Source organism: Humulus lupulus, chromosome 5 (genome assembly GCF_963169125.1).
Source record: "Humulus lupulus chromosome 5, drHumLupu1.1, whole genome shotgun sequence".
NCBI lineage: Eukaryota > Viridiplantae > Streptophyta > Magnoliopsida > Rosales > Cannabaceae > Humulus > Humulus lupulus.
The window spans coordinates 144109773-144129895 of record NC_084797.1 but is presented as its reverse complement, the minus strand read 5'-3'; the positions used below and the strand labels follow the sequence as shown (position 1 = coordinate 144129895).

Below are 20123 nucleotides of genomic sequence, written 5' to 3'. Positions count from 1 at the left end.
TTATTGAGTCAACGCATTTTCAAAGAGTACAGCCTTAACTTTTTATTAGTCACACTTTTGTTTCAAAACCTCGGTTAGCGAGTTCATTGCACTGTTTTGTCTTAAAACTCACTTAGTAACGGCTCTAAGGATGTAGGGCGTTACAACTTGGTATCAGAGCGAGCCAAGGTTTATTGGTTCTGGAGATCGACCGAACATGTACGCTCGCTGTCAGTGACAAGCTCGACTCAGGGTTGGTTGGTATGAGTGATGGACATGTCTAAATATATGTTTGAATGCCTGTTTGCCTGCTTATTTATATGGAGCATGGGGAATGAAATGACATATGCATGAGATACTGATAGGGCCTGGCCCTTGACTATTGCATGTTGGGATTGATGCATGCTGAATAATACTATTATGTATGTGGATGAATATTGGCATAATGGTTCGCATATTGAGTGTATGTGGTTAATTTTCTGGATTTAATTCATTAGTTATATTTGTATATTGGCTTGTTTGAAGCATGATAAGTATGGATTTACTTAGTAACGATTGAATCTGGTAGCTAAACGTATATCATTGTGGATTTGACCTAGTATATGCTTGTGTGTGCATTATACCTGTGGATATTTGGATTTAGTTGTGAGTTGGTTCAGAGTATGAACCTCTGAGTTCAGGAGTTTGGTCGGTTTGGACGGATGAACTTGAGTTGTTGGTTCCTAGAAGGGTTTTGTGGACGTGATATTGTGTTGAAAGGGGGTTTTAGATATAAGTTGGAATTGAGATCTCCAGTTACCCCTGAAAGTAGCAGCAGAGGATCACTAGTGTGTGAGCTAGCTGTGGAGTTTGTTAGTTGAGATGGGATAGAAGAACAGTGGATTCCTTTGGGGAAACTAGCTGATTCCGATGTGTTAACAGTAAGGTTACCAGTGTTGGTTTACTGTGAGGTATGGACAGATAAAGGTATTACATGAGAGGTTTAAGGGGTGTTATCCTCGGGTTTTGAGGAGAGCTCGAGTTGGCAAGGGATTTATCAATAGACGAGCAGAGTTAATTCCACCCTTGGTTAAGGGGATGAGGGATCCTGATTAGAGGGTCGTGTTAATGTTGAGGCAGAGAGGTACCCGGATTTGGTACTCGGGCTGAGGTACTGGCTTAATGGGTTTGGAAGGACCTATATGATGAAAGGTTAGAAGAGATTTTAAAGACATGATTTGCACCATGGAGATTGGTGGGCTTATAAGTTTGGCTTGGACTGTTGGGGGTAACAACAGTGTAAATCAATGGGTTTGGTGATCTGGGTAATTCATTTCGGAAAGTTATACTGATGGATGTATCCGGAATTGATGACGACCCATTTAAGGATTTAAGATCGGGAATAGTCTAAGGTATTTGGGCTGCTCTGAGGTATGAGTTTATCGTCTGCATGTGGATGGCGGAGAGGGCCATGTTGTTCGAGGAACTGATGGTTGATGTTTAGAGCATGAGTGATAGAGCCGCAAGGGCGGTGCTTCCTTTGATGGAATTAGTAAGGATAGATTTGTGATAATCAAGTTAAAGGGACCCCGGATAGTTCTATGGCTTCTAGTTTGCCAGAAAGGGGGAAAAGTCTGATTGATAAGATGGTACTTGTGGTGATAGAACGCAGTGAGGTCGGATTCTCACTTTTGAGGGGAAAGGACCCCAGACAGTGCTTGGGCACCTAATTTGAGCTTTGAAAGAAGTTTGGTTACTAAGGTGGTTGTCAAGATGGCGATAGGAACCAGGGAGGTTATTGGTATACATGAGGAAGAGGATGCCACCTGAGAGGAGGCCAGGTGAGGGCATGACTTCTACGTAGAATGACTCGAGATGTTAGGATGGATTTCCCATGGTGCGGGAAACGGAGAACTGGAATGCATCGATACATTCGAGGTTCGAGGCTGAGTCCTCAAGGATGAGCATTTAACTGACGAGCTTATGCTTTGGACATGTAACGAACTGGAAGGGCTCGGTGTTGGGAATGTTCCGAGAGGGAGATGGACATAGAGAGGTTGCCTCAAAGGTGCCATTTGAGAGGCCGAGGACAGTAATACTTATTGAGAAGGAATTAGAAACTCTGGCAGATGAATTGTTGAGGATATCATCTGGAGTACGTAAAGGAGACAGAGCTGATCAGTGGAAAAATTACGTGGGTATGTAAAGAAAGATTTAGGGGATACTTCAAGGTCAGACTACAGATAAGGATCGGTATAAGGAATGTTGTAAAAGACGGTTTTGGCCGACAGAAAGTCTATTGAAGCAATCGAAGGAATCTGAGCCTGGTATAGCCAGTGTGCTATACTGCGGGGATTGTTGGCATCGTCGGGTTAGAACAAAAGTTTAATGTTGGATACAAGATGGGACGATGTCTCCAAGAGTTGATCTAGGACCTGGATTTTACCAGTTGGAAACCAAGGATAAAGACTTTTCGTGAATTGATTAGGTGGCACCGGGTAGGGTGTGAGAAATTGGTAACAAGGATTCTGGAACTGTTCAAGCTGCAGCAGCACAGGTAAATTCTTTAGGCGGAGAATGCGTGAACGGTATGGACAAGTCCCCTTCAAGCTCACGAGCAGTGCATGTGGATTACTCCCAGACGGAAATGGTGAGCAACTGATTATTAGGCTGAAGACGTTAGTACCCAGAAGGCGGTGTCTCAGGTAAGGTTCTACGGAGTGTTAGTTTGGGAGTCGTCAAGAGTATTCAGAATAGAGCTACAAGAAGAAAGGACAGGTATGAGGAGATTTGATCTGAAGCCGCAAGGAAGCTAATGAAGAACATCCAAAGAATTGAAGGCATAACAAGACTGGTAAGCGCGTCATCTACTGCATAAGCACCTCCGAAGATTACTACATCAGAGATGAGAAGAACAGTAAAGTTTGAGGTTAGATGGATTGAGTGGTGTCAAATCAGAAAGAAATTCAGAAGACAAGGTAAGATTTGATTGGTTACGGACGATGATGGAATTTGCGTGTGTTTTGGTTAAGTAAAGAGTGATTTCATAAAGGACCTGATCTATGGTAAGGTTATGAAAATGTGGGAGTGCATCACGGGTTGGGCACGCCCAGGATTAAATTGATGCGAGGATGGATTAAACCTTGCGGGAGGCGACAGAATGGATCATGGTTGATGCACTTGGAACATTAAGTCGACCGTTGTGTATGGCATAAGGAACTTAAGTCTTGAGTATTAGTAAGAAAGGTTATCATTGAGACTCAGTGCGGTGAAAAGTAACAGACGGATGATCAGTGTTTGAAATCCTTGATTGAAAGAAGGGCGATGTAATTGGAGGCGGAACTCCTAGCTGTGAGGCATGTATAAGTCAAAGGATAACGCCATAAATTGTAATAGAATAGACAAGGCAACGTCTGAGATTGGCATAATGTTAGTAGGCAATGATTAGCTGGTGGGTGTCACTGAGCTATGGAATTCAAAGTGTTGGCTTGAGTTGAAACAGGGAAGGACCCTGTCATGGTGGTACAAGTAGGATACCAGGATCGAGTGAAGGATCCAGATAGGATTTGGTTTTGAATGAGGGTTCTGTATGGACATCATTCCACCTCCTAGGGTACGTCGTACCGGGAGGGTCGAGCGGGTGACAGAATCTTGTGTTTTCCTTTGGACCCTGAGGGGTTAGGTGATGTGGTAGTGTATCACGGGAATAGACCACTTTGGACCTTGAGTAAAGTGATTGGACATGAAAATTTTTTAACTCGGTGGTTTGAGTTGATGTAGTTGGTTCAGGGGAACTGGTAGCAGGGTAAAACGTCGATGATACGGAATTGAGACCCAAGAGTATTTTAAATTGTTGGAATGGATTTAGAGGACAAAAAGAACAGAGTGGGAACCTGGAATTATCAGTTGATTGCAAGTGATTGGCAGTCTGAAAGTTATCAAATGTCTTATCGAGTTGAGCGCTGAGTAGGCGAATACTTGAGGTATTAAGGGAAGTGTAATCCCTGATGGATTAGTCGTGGTGGCAATTGCTGGTGTCTTGATTAATGTAACGCGACATAGGGCTTGGTAAGAGGTGAAGGATAGTGAATGCTACAGTTTGGCTTTAGTTCAGAGTGAAAGCCAAAGAAGTCGTTGAAACTTCTTAAGGCAGGAGTGTCTGCCTATTTTGAAAGATTAAAGAGTTGGTAAATTGCTAATTTATGAGGAAATAAAGTTCCGGAAGGAAAGAGCTGCGTCTCTGCGTAATAACAAACGAGGATTGGTAAGGTGTTCAGAGGACGAAGGGAGAGTTCTGACTCTTAATTCAGCCTAAAATTCTGAAGTTGTATTAAGTGTTAGGCCAGCGGGGCCTACAAGCTGATCCCACCTAGTAGAGGTGATGACGTTTGAGAATCTCTGGAATCAGGAATAAGACAATGAATTGGTCATTGTAACCTAGGCAGACCCTGGGCTTCGGCAGGGTTGCGGTGTAGCGAAAGGCTATCGAGAGTATGGCCGTGAGACAAGATCTTGTGAGGCAAGATTGTTACTCCTGTAAGACTGTTGTTGAAAAGTAAAGTAAAGGCGGTGGACCTTGGAAGTTATGGCCAAGAGCTGCGGGTTTATTGACTGATATGTTGGATAAATTTCGAGGACGAAATTTTTATGAGGAGGGGATAGTTGTAACGACCCAAATTCGCTAATAAGGCTTAAGGACCTTGATTAGTGTGCCAGGAGGGCAGGTTGGGATTTATGTGTGATTTTATGAATTAAATGCATGGTTATGATTTAAAGCATGTTATTTGACTATTTGTTTATCTGAGATGCATGACTATGTATACTAGTATGCATGTAGGCCCGGATCGTGTTAGAAGGGCGTAAATGTTATTTTGGCCATGATTGGCATAACGGTATTGATATGTGATAATTGTATTCTGTGAATTGTACCACGTGGGTGTGGTTGTATTATTGTGATGCACGTGCCGAGACGGTCCTAGAGAGCTAGTTAACTCAAGAGTTGCAACGGGATTTCTGTACCCGGCTCGGGAGGAGCCTAGGGGTACCTCGGGAATTTTATGGTTAAGTTGAGATTTAGCGGGTAATGGTTATTGGAGATTTAGTAACCTGGGTAACCATTAGTTACTGCTGAGAGTAACAACTTTTAGAGAGAAAATGGTAGAAATGAAATAGAAATGAAAGGACTTAAGTGCCCTTGAGGTTTAAGTAGGAAAAGATAGGTAAGTAAGGGTAAAGTGGTCATTTGGCAAGGTTAATAGACAAATTTGGGCTGTGTATATGGGGTGTACGGTTTGGGGCTTATTTATGTTTAGTCTTGATAGAGTTTGAAGAGAAGAGAAATGAGAGGGAAAAGCTAGGGCATGAGGAAGAAGAAGAAGAAGAAGAAGAGAAGGAGAAGTGGGAGTCTAGGAAGGGGTCAAGCAAGCCTTGTGTGGATTCTCCATTGGAGGTAAGAGCTTTATACATACCTAAGTTTTGATTTCTGTTTTGAATTGAAAAATCTAGAGCTTGAGTTAGTTGTTTGAGTTTTGGGATGAGTTGCTGAAAATAGGAATCAATGGGTGTGAATCTTGGGTGTATTGATGTTTTGAGCTTGAACCTTGAGTTATGGGTTGTTATATAGTCTATTTGATGTTTGAAAATGATTTTGGGGTTTGGGTATTGGTTTAGTATGAATTGGGAAGGTTTTAGCTCGGAGAAAACGCAGGAGAAAACCCAGAATTCTGGGTCTGCGAAGGCGTGCCGCGACACAAGTTTTTCGTGCCGCGGCAAGGGAGCCTCTGGCTGGTGGGTACCGCGGCACAAGGATGTGGTGCCGCGGCACAAGGCAAATTTCAGGGCATCATTTTTAGGCAATTTTAGGCCTTTGCTCCGGGGGTTCGGGGGATGACTCCGGGGTGTTGTTTTAAGGTTTTAGAAGTCCCGAGAGTGCGGGATTGGTCCCGGGAAGTGGTTTTGGGTTGATTAGTATTGAGGGATGTTTCTTGTGTGTGTGACTAGGTTGTTGGTGAGGCTCGTGCTTGAGGACCGTGCTCGTGGCTTAAGTGCATCAGGAGGCTCGGTGTGCAGGTAAGAAAGCTATAACACCCGAGGTTAGGGCATGGCCCCAGATTGTATTATGTGCAAATGTTTAAACCTTAAATGAATCATGATGTGAGTGAATGATTATTTTGAATGTACTATATGTGTGATTATGATGAAATGAGCGGCAAGGGCCGAGTACGGCGTAAGCCGGGGCGGCCGTGGGCCGGGTACGGCGTAAGCCGGGGCGGCCGTGGGCCGAAAGTAACACCTAGCACATGGGATGCTATATTCAGGGTGGGACCCAAGGGATACATGAGTTATCCTCGCGGTGAGAACCGATACCCCAGGCTTCGGTAAGGCTCTGGGGCGGCATGGCCGTGTTTGCTTAGTCTAATGATTGACTTGTTTAATTGTGGATTATCTGTTATGATAAACTGTATACGTTGCATATGTTATGTTCTGCATGAGTTTTCTTGCTGGGCTTCGGCTCACGGGTGCTCTGTGTTGCAGGTAAGGGCAATGATTGAGTCAACCAACCATGAGTACGGAGAGCGTGAAGCGATGCGTACATGTTTGGCCTGCCCGACTGCTTTGGTTGGGGGTTTATTCGAAAATGGCTGTAATAATCTATGATTTTGTAACCGATCAACTGTAAACTTATTTCAGGATGTAAATAGTTTTCAAACCTTATTTTGGGATCCCAATTGTTTAAATACTAGAAGTTTTTATTGAGTCAACGCATTTTCAAAGAGTACAGCCTTAACTTTTTATTAGTCACACTTTTGTTTCAAAACCTCGGTTAGCGAGTTCATTGCACTGTTTTGTCTTAAAACTCACTTAGTAACGGCTCTAAGGATGTAGGGCGTTACACATGTGATTGGGACATGCTTTATATACTGAGTATGATATCGTTCAGAGCTTGAGACTCTGTGCTTATGCATGGCCCTAATAGCACTAATACATGTTTAGTCAGCATGCTAAATGCCTCGTTTATGGATATGGAACATGTGATATGTGATTGGTGGCATGTCTTACTAGTGAAAGACACTGACTAGTCAGGGACCGACTCTAAAGTCGAGAATCACGCATTGAATGGCTCTATGGCATTAATGCTAGACCGACCCTAGGGTCGAAGAACTTATAAGCGCTTGCCTGGTCTATGACTAGATGTTTATAGCCAAGGTATATGACCCCGGTGACTGTTTGTCACATGGCTAAGGGACGCTGTCCATAGCACGACTCTAGAGTCGGGAGGAAGGTTATGTTGGTGACCATTCACCATGCACCTGTCCTAATCAAACTTATGAAAGGATCACTTATCAGTTAAGCCCTGGTGACCCTATCATCACATGGCTAGAAGGAGCGATGCTCATTATTGTGACTTTTGGCTATTGTCACCTATTTGCTTAGACTGATAGTCCTGAATGGTTATTATAATCGTTGTTGATATTGTATCACACCTTATTGTGTTTTCTTGCTGGGCTTTGGCTCATGGGTGCTACGTGGTGCAGGTAAAGGCAAGAGGAAGCTGGACCATCCTTGAGTTGAAGAGCTTAGGTGATGATGTGTACATATGCAGCTGCTCGTCCGCCACGGCCGAGGTTTAAAGTGGAACTAGGGTTGAACCCTGTTTTGCCGCTTAGAACGGCCTGTTGTAAATATTTTCTGTAATAAACTCTGAAACTTTATTTTCGGGATCCCAATGTATATATTAAACGTTCTAGTGAAACGTTACATCTTAACCAAATTGTTTAAACCCTAAACCGCTAATCATACTTAGTTATACGATTTGGCCAAATGACTCGATTAGCGAGTTTAGCACTGTTTATAAGGCACATCGTAACAGTCTCAGGAGTTGGGGCGTTACAGTGATAGCAGCAAGTGATGTTGAAAAAAAAATGTTGGTGAGAAGATCTTTTGTTGTTTCATTAATTCTTATTAGTTCCCTAACAACAATATCTATATGAAAGTCCTTATAATATTTTATAAAAACAATCATTAACTCTATCCTTTTATTATGAAGAAAAAAAAAGCTAAAGTTTATGGCTACATGAATATGTAGCCTAACAAAAAATACCAAGGATAAGTACAGACTATTTTCATAATTTGACAAACTTATATATATATATATATAGGACAATTCTTTTATAGGGGCTTCACTTTAAGCCCTACCAGTAGGGCTCTCAGTGTTTCTCGACCCGTGAACAATTTTCGGCGCGACTTTTTTTTATGACCGTGTATATTGTAGCTATTTAGAACATCTTGCAAATTTTCAGAAAATTCCGAATAGTTTACAGTACCGAAAACTAGGTTCAAACATGTTGCACGCGTGACTAATTTTTTTTATGCGAGTGGAAAACAACATGTTTGAACCTATTTTTCGGTACTGTAAACTATTCGGAATTTTCTGAAAGTTTGCAGGATGCTCTAAATAGTTACAATATACATGGTTATAAAAAAAAGTCGCGCTGAAAATAGTTCACGGGTCGAGAAACACTGAGAGCCCTACCGATAGGGCTTAAAGTGAAACCCCTATAGAAGAATTGTCCTATATACATATATATAAATTGAACAAATTAATATAATGTAGAAACATTTTCATGGATTGTATCTTAAGATTTAGTGGGCTTTTCGGATAGAACACTAACATTTTTTAATAGAGGAAATTATATTTTATATGAGATTTTTAATAGTGTGCAAAAATATGATTTTTTTTTTCAAAAAAAGTTAATCTATGGTTTTTTTTAAGATTTTTCACTTTTATGAGTTTATTTTTCCATATTTTTGTATAAAAGTTGGTTTATGCCATAATTTTACTCTTAATCAAATTTTATTAATTTGGAAGAGTATGTTTGTAATTTGATTATTATTTTTTAGCTTATTTGCTTTTTTTTTTATATTATTTTTATATAACTAATTTTTTATTAAAATTTTCTTTGTTGTTTTGAAATTTTTTTTTGATATGAATTATGTTTATTATTATTTTTTATTTATTATAAATATTTTTCCTTATTTTTATATTGTATGTTTCTTTTTTCAAATCCTGGGTAAGGTAACCAGTTACTTGATTGATCTTTGACAATTATGTGAAAAAAAATCCTAGAGCTAGGTTAAATAACATGTACCAGGAGGAGTAACCAGTTACTATAAAAGGGGTGACAGGTTACTCATATTAAATATGAAAAGAAACATCAAATCTGATTGAAAAAGAGGAAGAACACTTCATTAAAAAAAGGAAGAAATAACTATGAATTTAGTAATATAGGTAACCAGCTACCATAAATAACCCATAAATATACAAACACATCATAATGTGAAGGTAACTAGTTACCCTCAGAAATATACACACAAAGAACGTGAATGTAGCCAGGTACCCCCAGAAATATACACACAAATAACGGGAAGGTAACTAGTTTCCACAAATTTGAAGATAGAGAAAGAAAATATCAGATCCTCCCCCTTTCCCTCCTCTCCCACCTTCTTCATATAATTTTTTTTTCTAGATTTGAATGTTCCCATCAGGGTAACTAGTTACCTATTCACGCTTTCATATTTTTATTAGTTGTCTTTCCAAATTTTGGTGTTTCTATAAGGGTTACAGTAAAAAGAAAATGCAGAAAAAATTGATTTGAATTTTTTTACATATAGTGGAAAAAACTATTAAAAAATTGCAATAATAAAAGATAATAAATAAAAAAAATAGTAAAATAATTATGTAATGTTAAAATATGTGTGAAAAAAAGGAAAAAAAAAGAAAATGAAATGAGAAAAGAATAAGTACAAAAAAAGAAGAAAAAAGTAGGAAAAAAATTTAGGAAAGAAAACTAAAGAAAATATGAAAAAAAAATAAAACAAAAAAAATGATGAAGGAAAAGAAATAGATGAATGGATAAAAATGAAAAGAAGAAGAAGAAATATAATGGAAAAATGGAAAGAAAAAAATGAACGGAAAAATTGGTAGAAAAAAAAGAAAAAAGAAAGAAAAAAAATTCATATGTGTGAAAAAAGAAAAAAAAATGGGAGGAGAAAATAATAAATATAAAAATAAAGAAAAAATAGAAGGAAAAAAAAGAAAAAAAGAAAAAAAAGAAAGAAAACTGAAAAAATATGAAAAAAATACAAATGAAATAAAAAAATAAATAAATTAATAAAAATGAAGAAGAAGAAGAAAAAGAATAATAGAAAAATAGAAAGAAATATAAGAATAAAGGAAAAAATTGGTAGAAAAAGAAAAGAAAAGAAAAGAAAAAAATAAGTAAGGAAAAAAAGAAAGAAAAAATAAATAAAAAATGAAGGAAAAAAAATCACTTTCAAAATTAAAGAAAATATTATAATAAAAATGTAGTATTTTCATATTTTGGTTAGCTACTAATTGTGTTTATCATATTTTAAATTTATTTTTAATAAATTTTTTTATATAAATTAAAAAAAATATAATTCCTATATTTTTTCAAATTAATAGTATAAAATTTTAAATTCCCTTTTGAATACATAGGAGAGCAGCAGCCGCTGTAGTATCTAATTTTTCCATATCTAAAAATATTGCTGCTATTCTCCATATTTTAATTAATTTTTTTAAAAAACCATATTTATGTAAAACTCTATAAAAAAATTCAAATGTATGAAAAAACCCCTATTTAAAATCCAATCCAAACCAAACGGCCCTTTAAAATTGTTCAGTTGAACGGCATGGGACAGTGTGGTTGTGGTATCAGCATGTGGCAATAGCTTCTGTGGCATGGGACCCAACCAATTCACCTTCAAACAATTCAATATTATCAATAACTTTTAAAAAAAAATGTTCATTGTTCAAAAAAAAAAGAAAAAACAACTTTTATCCACTACATCGACCCCACTCTGCAACCCTACCATAACGACAGAAAAGTAACAATTTATCTGAAAACAAATAGACATATTTCTCTATTGGTGCACAAAGGAGCACTGAAATACGAACGGCCTTACCCAATCTTTTTTATTTATTGCGCATAATCTTTTTCACATGCGCAGCACTACTATCTGTTCCGCATCCCCTCAACAACAATAACGCTTTGTGATCATCGACCACCCTCATTCTTGAATTTTCTCGGAGAATTTCTCAAAGATGAGATCTCCGAGAAAATTGAAGTCTAACCTTAAATCCGATTCCAGTGGTATGGAGTTAGTTCTCCATGCGATTTCGGCGAATATCGAGCACCCGGTTCCGTTGGACATTTTCGACTCAAAATCATCCGGTCAGATAAGCTTGAGAAGGTCCCCAAGGTTTGGTCCAAGTTCGGTAGAGACCGTGTTAAGAAAAGTGGCTCGGAATGTAGATAAGTTGTTCGATTTGGCGACTCCAACCAGCGTGAGACGATCTCCTAGGTTATCTTCGGGCTCAATTGAGTTAAAATCGAGCAATGTGGCTCCAAGATTAGGTTCAAAACTGCTTTTGGAGTCTCCGAGTAGCTGGAGAAGGTACCCGAGGTTCAATCCGAGTCCGTCAGAGGTCAAAAAGAGCAATGTGGCTATGCATGTGGGTAAGAAATTGACTTTGATGCCTCCGAGCCACTACCGGAGACGATCGCCCAGATTTTCCGGTGCTGAAAGTTGCGAGGCGGAGCCAATTTCAAGTGAGTTGATTGTCTCGACGGAGAACAGGAAAATGGATAAGGCTAAGAGGGAATCTGGAAAGTGTGAGATGGAGTTGTTCGACGAAGTAGCTGTGGGAAGGTCTCCAAGGTTTTCACCACCTGTGGTTGCTGCGGCTGATAGTGACATAACTAAAAGTGAATCAAAACCTTCTAATGTCAAGGTACGCTCTCTTAGTTTCTTGCTTTCATTAGATTTTTCTGCTGCCTTCATTTATTTATATTATAGCTATTCAGAGTGCATGAAATAGTTTACCTTAATTATTTCCAAAAAAAAAGTATAGCTTAATTAATGATGGTGAGAAAGCTTAAAACAATTTATCATTCATTGAAGTAATTACACGATAAAGTTTTTGGGGAAGTGGAGTATCTACCATTTTTGAAGCGATCCTTTTAGCTGGGCTACATTTGACATAAATGTTGCTTTTTGAGCAAAGTGAAATTCAGTACTTCTTTGTATTATGTTGCCAATGAGTGTTAAAGTATAGAGTAATGGTAAATTTTTATTTTTATTATAGAATTGGCTACTCTGGGTTTTCTTCTACCATGGGCAGTTACTTTGATGTAGAATATGGTATGCTATTTTTTTTTTTGTAGGAAGACCTTTGTTTTGAACTTACTTTACATGAAAAAAGTGAAAAGTAGAACTGTTTCTAATTTCATTTCACATTTCTGGCCTGAGGTCTCGACACTCGTACTCATCTATACACCCCGCCAAAATAAAAATAAAAAACTGCATTATATAATTCAGCGCCAGGATTACAACAGTGGATAAGACATTACAATGATTAAAGATGACTGATGGCTCAGAAAATTCCATTAAACCCAGTTTCTCACTCTTTTGTAATCCAAAACAACCACATCCAATGGAGAATTTAATAAGGTTGGGCAGTGACTTTGTTTAAAACTAGGCTCTTGCCTAACCCTACAATATTTGGGACCATGAAGTTATAACAATTGATATTTAGGTATCCAGGTATCCAAAAGGGACTCAAACCTCAAACCTTAGACGTGGGAGCAAACCACATGCCTGGCCATTTAAACTACCTCTCTTGTGTAGGGTTAGCAGTAAATATTTTACAAGAATTTAGTTGATCCTTTATAGAGATTAAAAGAAGGTAGCTATCAAACGACACTACATTTCCAAGAATTTAGTTGATCCTTTATAGAGATTAAAAGAAGGTAGCTATCAAACGACACTACATTTCCAAGTGTTAGTCTCATGGAGAAAATTTGCTCTTATTGGATTAAAAAAAGTTTAATACAATAAAATGTAATTGTCGAAGTCCTCGCTTTGCAGGAGATTAGGTAGAGAAGAAAATAGTATGAGAGATTATTTTTATTTCTGTATATTCTTTACAACATAGAACAAGGCTATATATACAACATACATCTAAGTCCCTATTCAAAATTAAATACAATAAATAGAAATTCCTATAGACTAGGAAACTGAAACAACAATTTGACATAAATTTCCTGGTTGTCAACATCTGTCAACAATTAACTAGCTTGATTTCCTACACTCTCCCTCAAGCTAGATGATATATGCTAAACATTCCTAGTTTGGAGCTGAGTTCACTGAAATTAGGGCGATGGAGAGCTTTAGTTAAGATGTCTGCTGCCTGTTGTCTTGAGGGAACATGCTTCAAGGTGATGATCTTGCCTTCAATCTTCTCAGTGATGAAATGGCGATAATTTCGACATGTTATCATGATGGAATGGATTCTTTGCAATTGCTATGGATGATTGATTTTCATAGAAAACATTTATAGGGCCTTCAAGTCGGATTCTGAGTTCATCAAGTAAGCGTTTCAGCCACATTTCTTCACAAATTCCATGTGCTAAGGCACGAAATTCTGCTTCAGCACTGCTGCGAGCTACTACCTGTTGCTTCTTGCTGAGCCAAGATACAAGATTTCCCCAAATATAAGAGCAGTATTTGGAAGTGGATCTTCGGTCAGTGAGAGAACCTGCCCAATCTGCATTTGTGTAGATTTTAAGATCCTTGTGAAAAGTTTTTCAAAACATTAGCCCTTTTCTTGGTGTTCCTTTGAGGTACCTAAGAATACGATAGACAACATCCATGTGTTCCTCTGCGGGATTGTTAAGAAATTGACTAACAACACTTACAACAAAGCTTATACGAGGCTGAGTGTGAGTTAGGTAGATTAATTTTCCCGCTAGACGTTGGTACCTTCCTCGATCAACTTTTATTCTGTCTGTGATCCAAGTTTGGTATTAGGATCCATCCGTGTGTCAACTGGCTTGCATCTAATCGTCCTTGTTTCCTGTAAGAGGTCGATGACATATTTTCGTTGAGTGACTGAGATACCTAGGCTGGATCAGTAGCACTGGGCTCGAAAATGGACTTGTGCTTGGGCGAATGATCCTGCTTGTAACATCTCGGACACCAACCACTCAATCTCATCTTTTTGAACTTGGGCATAACGATAAGGCCTCACTGAAACAGGTCCGGATCCACTTCGAAGAGTGATAGCATGCTCCCGAGTCTGAGGAGGTGGTAGTCCCGTTGGCATCAAAAAAACTGAATCGAATTGCTGAAGCAAATTGCCCACTGCCGTCAGAATTTGTTGCTGTCCCATCACTGTATCCGCAGCCAACGCCCCAAAATGCACCCAGAACCCTTGTACTTCTTTTTCCACCGATAAAATCATAGCTTTGAGAGAAATAGGTGACTTACATAGGCTGGGATCTCCTTGCAACGTTACCCAAACCCCAGCCATTTCAAACTTCATCACCATGGTCCTCCAATTCACCTGCATATTACCAAGGGTTTCCAACCATTTGATCCCCAGAATTACATCAGCTCCTCCCAACTCGATAGGCAAAAAATCAGTCACAACTCTCAAAGCTCCCAAATCCAACTCCACTTGGGCACAAATGCCCTCTGTACGAACCTTACCACCTGTACCCAATAATACTCCATAACATGTAGTGGCTGTGATGGGAAGGCCAGTGCACAATACAATCAAATCAACATTTGGAGAGAGAGAATATGAGAGAATGTGCTAGATTTTCACATAACCCCACTGGTTATGAGAATAAAAAAACCCAATTCCCCACTGGAATTGGACAAAAAAATGTTTCCGTTCTTGATAAGTCCAGTAACGTCCTTAATCGGTATTGGAGTTTCAAAATTGAGCACAAGGTGTTCATGGTCACTTTGACCGATGATGGAGGGGCAGTCCGATTATGTGAAAGAACAAGGCTTTCTGGATTCGAGATTAGGCTGTCTTTAGAAGGTGCAAGGTGGCTGGTTGAAGAGATAAGGCGATTGACGACCTTGAAGGATGCCCATAGGAAAGGTTTCAAAAGCTCTTTCAGGAACAACAATTAGAGGGTGACAATTGAATGTTTCAGGAACATCAGAGGAGTATTTCTCAAAGTTTCTACCTTCATTTATAGTGTTGTCAAATGTGTCATTATACCTGATGAAGGTTGAGAATCAAGCTGGTTGGAATTGAACAATTGTCTCCTTGGTTTGGTTGGGAGACATGCAGGATTCATACAGAAGGATCAGAATAAAAAAGTCTGTCTTTCCAAGAGGTCGTGGGCCGCTGTGGTAGCACGGGAGGAAGAGAAGGAGGAGGGCGACAAGGTTAGGAGTCAAGACAGTACTTATTTTTCGGGCAAGAAGGGTCACGCTGTGTTGGTGTTTCGTAGCAATAGCCAGCATTCGTGGAAGATAATTTTAGAAGGAATAAGTTTTAGGATTCAAGGTGGAATCAACTTTTGTGTCTGATGATAGGATGATCATTTGGTGTCCTCATGAAGGTTTTCAACAGGATTTAATATGTAGAAGGGAGATTACTATTGTTGGAGACATGCAGATCTCTATACAACCTTGGAATTGGAATAATCAGTTGGGAGATCAGAAAGTTAGTTGCTTCCATAACGAGGTGAGATTGTGGATGAGATTGTTAGTTTTTTTTTGACATTGTATTCATCCGTTGAGCGACAATGGAAAGGAATTCGAGGTATTGAGTGGGGAAGGTTACCTGGTTTCCTAGGTTCTTTTATTGAGAGGCCCTTTGAGGAGGAGGAGATTAAGCAAGCTGATTTTGATTGTTTTGGTGTTAAAGCTCCAGGGCCTGATGGGTTTTCGTTGGCTGTGTATCACTCTAATTGGGATGTTATTAAGGATGACTTAGTGGAGGTTTTTAAGGGTTTTCATGCAGATGGTACCATCCCGAGATTGTCCAACGAGAACTTTATTTGTCTTATTCCTAAGAATCTCAATAGTTGCCGGGTTAATGATTTCAGGCCAATAAGCCTTGTCACGAGCGTGTATAAGTTTATTTTGAAAGTCTTAGCCAATAGATTGAGAAGGGTGTTTTTGGAGACTATTTCTGAAAGCAAGGTGCTTTTGTAGAAGGAAGACAGATATTACATACTGTTGTAGTGGCCAATGAAGTGATGGAAGAGTATCGTAGCAAAGGGAAGAGCGGTTGGGTCTTCAAAATAGATTTTGAAAAAGCATATGATTGTGTGGAATGAGATTTTTTGGATTTTGTTCTAGATCTTGAAGGGTTTGGCTCTCTTTGGAGGAAGTGGATGAAGGGTTGCCTCACTTCTATATCGTTCTTGGTATTTGTGAACAGTAAGCTGAGGGGTAATTTTGGAGCCTCTCGTGGGCTTCGTCAAGGTGATCCTTTATCTCCTTTTTATTTACTCTTGTGGCAGATGTACTTGGTAGTTTGGTGGACAAAGCCAAGGCGTCTTCAGTATTCAGAGGCTTTTCAGTTGGGAAGGTGATAGGCCACCCTTGACCTATGTTTACGCTAGGAGAGGCAAAAGGAATGACAGGTCAGCAGGTAGTTAGAGGGGTTGGGGTACCGTGTATGGGGGAACATGATAGAATAGTTGAGCCTTAGTATAAAGGGAGAGGAATATGTGTATTGTGTGTGTGTGGAGAGTAGTAAGACTTTCTTGTATTGGAGAGAATCCCAGCTCTCGAATTCTGGGTATTTCAATGAAAAGGCAGTAGAGGAATTCAACATTCTGAATTCCAGTTTAATTCTGAAACTAATCACTACTATTAACATACCAAGTGGTATCAGAGCATCAGATCCATAATGGGGCCTAAACCGAATTTGCAAATTGAGATGGTGGAGGAGAAGATCGAAGAGGTGCAGTCCGAACTGAGGCAGGAAGTTTCAGCAATCCGAACCCAGATCGAACACTTTCCGCAGGAGCTAGAAGCATTGCGTGCAGACACACAACGGATCCCAGAGTTGGAAAAGAAGGTGGAATACTTAATTACCCATATTACGCAATTGCTCCAGTCGTCTCATCGAACGGGTATGGCGGGTACCAGTGCGACGGAAGATCGACAGAAGCAGGCGGTCGACGGCGACAGCTCCTCCTCTCATCGCCCAACGGGGACTCCCTCGGCGATGCACCCACCCCCAGCGACGTCGACGGGGCCTCCTTATGCACCACCCGAATCACAGATGCCTCGCGATTTCAGACCACCGCGAATAGAGTTGCCCTTGTTCGCTGGTGAGAACCCAGACGGCTGGGTTTTCCGTGTGGAGCGATTCTTTCTCTTGAATCGATTGACCGAGGCGGAGATGTTGGAAGCAGCCATCATCGGATTGGACGGGGACGCACTTACATGGTTCCAGTGGGAGAACTCCAGGCGTCAGATCACGTCTTGGGCTTTGTTGAAGCACCTGCTCATGGTGCGGTTTCGCTCCGTACCTGTGGGGACGTCGACGGAGGAATGGCTTTCGGTTAAACAAGATACCACGGTCAGGGCATATCGGCTTCAATGGGAGGCGTTGGCATCCAGAGTAGTCGGAGTACCAGAGCATGTGTTAGAGGGCAGTTTCATCAAAGGACTGAAGGAGGAGATCAGAGGCCCATTACACGTTTTACAGCCTTCGGGCCTAGCCCAAATAATGGAGACAGCCCAAAGGATTGAAGAGGGCCATTTTCTGTCTGGGTTGGGCCTCCACCACCGAACTGGACCACCTAGGGCACAAACAGGCCCAATCTCAGTGCCCAGATTTTCATCTCAGCAGCCTAGCACGAGATCGTCCCCGCCGTTCCTCCCGAGTAACCCGAACCAGTTGCCGGCCAACACAGGGCCACCGTCGACGACACAGACGACTCCCCCACCTCTGCGACGAATGACGGAGCTGGAGTATCAGGACAAGAAACGTCGCGGGGTCTGTTTTCGCTGCGATAAGAAGTTCCATAGGGGGCACGTCTGTGAACAAAAATCATTGCACGTGATGTTGATTGCAGATGATATTGAAGGGTCAGAGAGCCAAGAGTCAGCACCATCCAGCCCAGAATCAGGTGAGGAAACACTGCAGGAGGAGCAACTCGCGGTGCTCTCCCTTAACTCATTAGTGGGAATATCTTCAGCTCATACAATGAAGATACTGGGTTCCATAGCCGAACACCCAGTTACTGTGCTCATCGACAGTGGAGCAACACACAATTTTGTGTCTAAGGACCTGGTTCGAGCAGTTAAATTACCAGTCACGGAGACAACAGCCTATGGGGTATTGCTGGGTACAGGAGGCCGAGTGAGAACAGAAGGACTTTGCAAGAACGTGGAGCTAGACTTGGGGTCACTAAGGGTGGTTACGGATTTTTTGCCCTTAGAACTGGGCGGGGCTGATGCAATTTTGGGCATACAGTGGCTGAGTACATTGGGGAATATGCAGGTGAATTGGCGCACAATGGTCATGAAATTCGAAATAGGAGGCGCTTGGGTTACATTGCAAGGGGACCCAAGTTTATGCAAGTCAGACAAGGTTATTGGATTCAGTGTGGTGCGCTTACAGCGAATACCGAGGGTATTGTGACGGAAAATGAGGCTGAAATGCAAGAATTGCTGCAGAAACATGAAGCTGTTTTCGACATGCCGAAAGGGCTGCCACCACACCGTTCCCACGAGCATCACATCACCATGAGGGAGGGGTCGGGTCCCATTTCAGTTCGACCATATCGCTACGCGCAGATACAAAAAGATGAGATAGAGAAGTTGTTGACTGAGATGCTACAGGCGGGGATAGTTCAACCAAGCACAAGCCCTTTTTCGAGCCCCGTACTACTAGTAAAAAAGAAGGATGGGAGTTGGAGATTTTGTGTAGATTACAGAGCTTTAAACCGCGAGACAGTTGCTGATAAATTCCCCATTCCAGTCATTGATGAGCTTTTGGATGAACTCCATGGGGCAAGGGCATTTTCTAAGTTGGACCTCAAATCTGGTTATCACCAAATACGTGTGGCAGCAAAAGACGTCGAGAAAACGGCTTTCCGTACCCATGAAGGACATTATGAATTTTTGGTTATGCCATTCGGCCTAACCAATGCTCCAGCCACTTTTCAAGCCTTGATGAACGATGTTTTTCGTGAGTTTTTGAGAAAATTTGTCCTAGTTTTCTTTGATGATATACTTGTGTACAGCGCATCTTTGGAGCTTCATTTGCAGCACTTAGACTTGGTTTTATCTCGCCTCAGCCAGCATCAGCTTTACGCGAATAAAAAGAAGTGTTTATTTGGGCAGTCACAACTTGAATACTTGGGTCACATTGTTTCAGCAGAAGGAGTTTCAGCAGACCCACTAAAACTGGCAGCAATGGAGCAATGGCCAGTACCCAAAAGTCTAAAGGAGTTAAGAGGATTCTTGGGACTCACAGGATACTATAGAAAGTTTGTAAGAGGCTATGGGCATTTGGCAAGACCGTTAACGGACCAACTAAAGAAGGATTCGTTTGGCTGGAATGAAGAGGCTCAAGAAGCATTTTTAGCACTTAAGAAATCAATGTGCGCAGTACCTGTTTTGGCCTTACCGAATTTTGCAGCACCATTTGTAGTAGAGACGGACGCTTCGGGAACGGGTCTTGGGGCGGTGTTGATGCAGGAACAACGGCCAGTGGCTTATTTCAGCAAGGCACTATCGCCTAGAGCTCGCTGCAAATCGGTGTATGAACGAGAGCTTATGGCCATGGTTTTAGCTATACAAAAGTGGCGTCCTTATCTATTGGGCCGCCAGTTTATTGTTCGAACGGACCAGCGGAGTTTAAGATATTTACTTGAGCAACGAATGGTGGCAACGGAGCATCAAAAGTGGCTCACAAAATTGCTGGGGTACGATTTTCAAGTTCAATACAGACCGGGCCTTCAAAATAAGGCAGCGGATGCTCTCTCGAGGGTACCACAGATTGGGGACTGTAATGCCTTGTCCATTCCCAATATGATTTCCATTTCCGATTTACAAAATCATGTAGCTACAGACCCGCATCTCTCCAAAGTTATCCAGCAACTTCAGCAAGGAAATGGGGGGCTGGGATACTCTTATTCGAAGGGCTGTTTGAAGTTCAAAGGGCGGCTGGTTGTTCCATCTTTGTCACCATTTATACCATTCATTTTACAAGAATATCACTGCAGCAATATGGGGGGTCACGCGGGGGCATTCCGCACATTTCAGCGGGTAGCCGCTGATTTTTATTGGCAGGGAATGAGGCGTGATAT

The 20123-nt window shown here is 40.8% G+C and overlaps 1 protein-coding gene across 3 annotated transcripts in view; it reads left to right on the top strand.

Annotated features, from left to right (window-relative positions):
- Positions 1 to 10983: 10983 nt before the first annotated feature.
- LOC133777716 (DNA (cytosine-5)-methyltransferase CMT2) overlaps positions 10984 to 20123 on the top strand; it is a 65300-nt gene continuing 56160 nt past the window's right edge. For all 3 annotated transcript variants that reach the window (XR_009868783.1, XR_009868784.1, XM_062217430.1), the window contains exon 1: positions 10984 to 11773. Coding sequence is in view for 1 of the 3 variants with exons in the window: in XM_062217430.1 (XP_062073414.1) it covers positions 11084 to 11773 (690 nt within the window). In the remaining 2 variants the exon portion in view is untranslated. The remainder of the gene's footprint in view (positions 11774 to 20123) is intronic.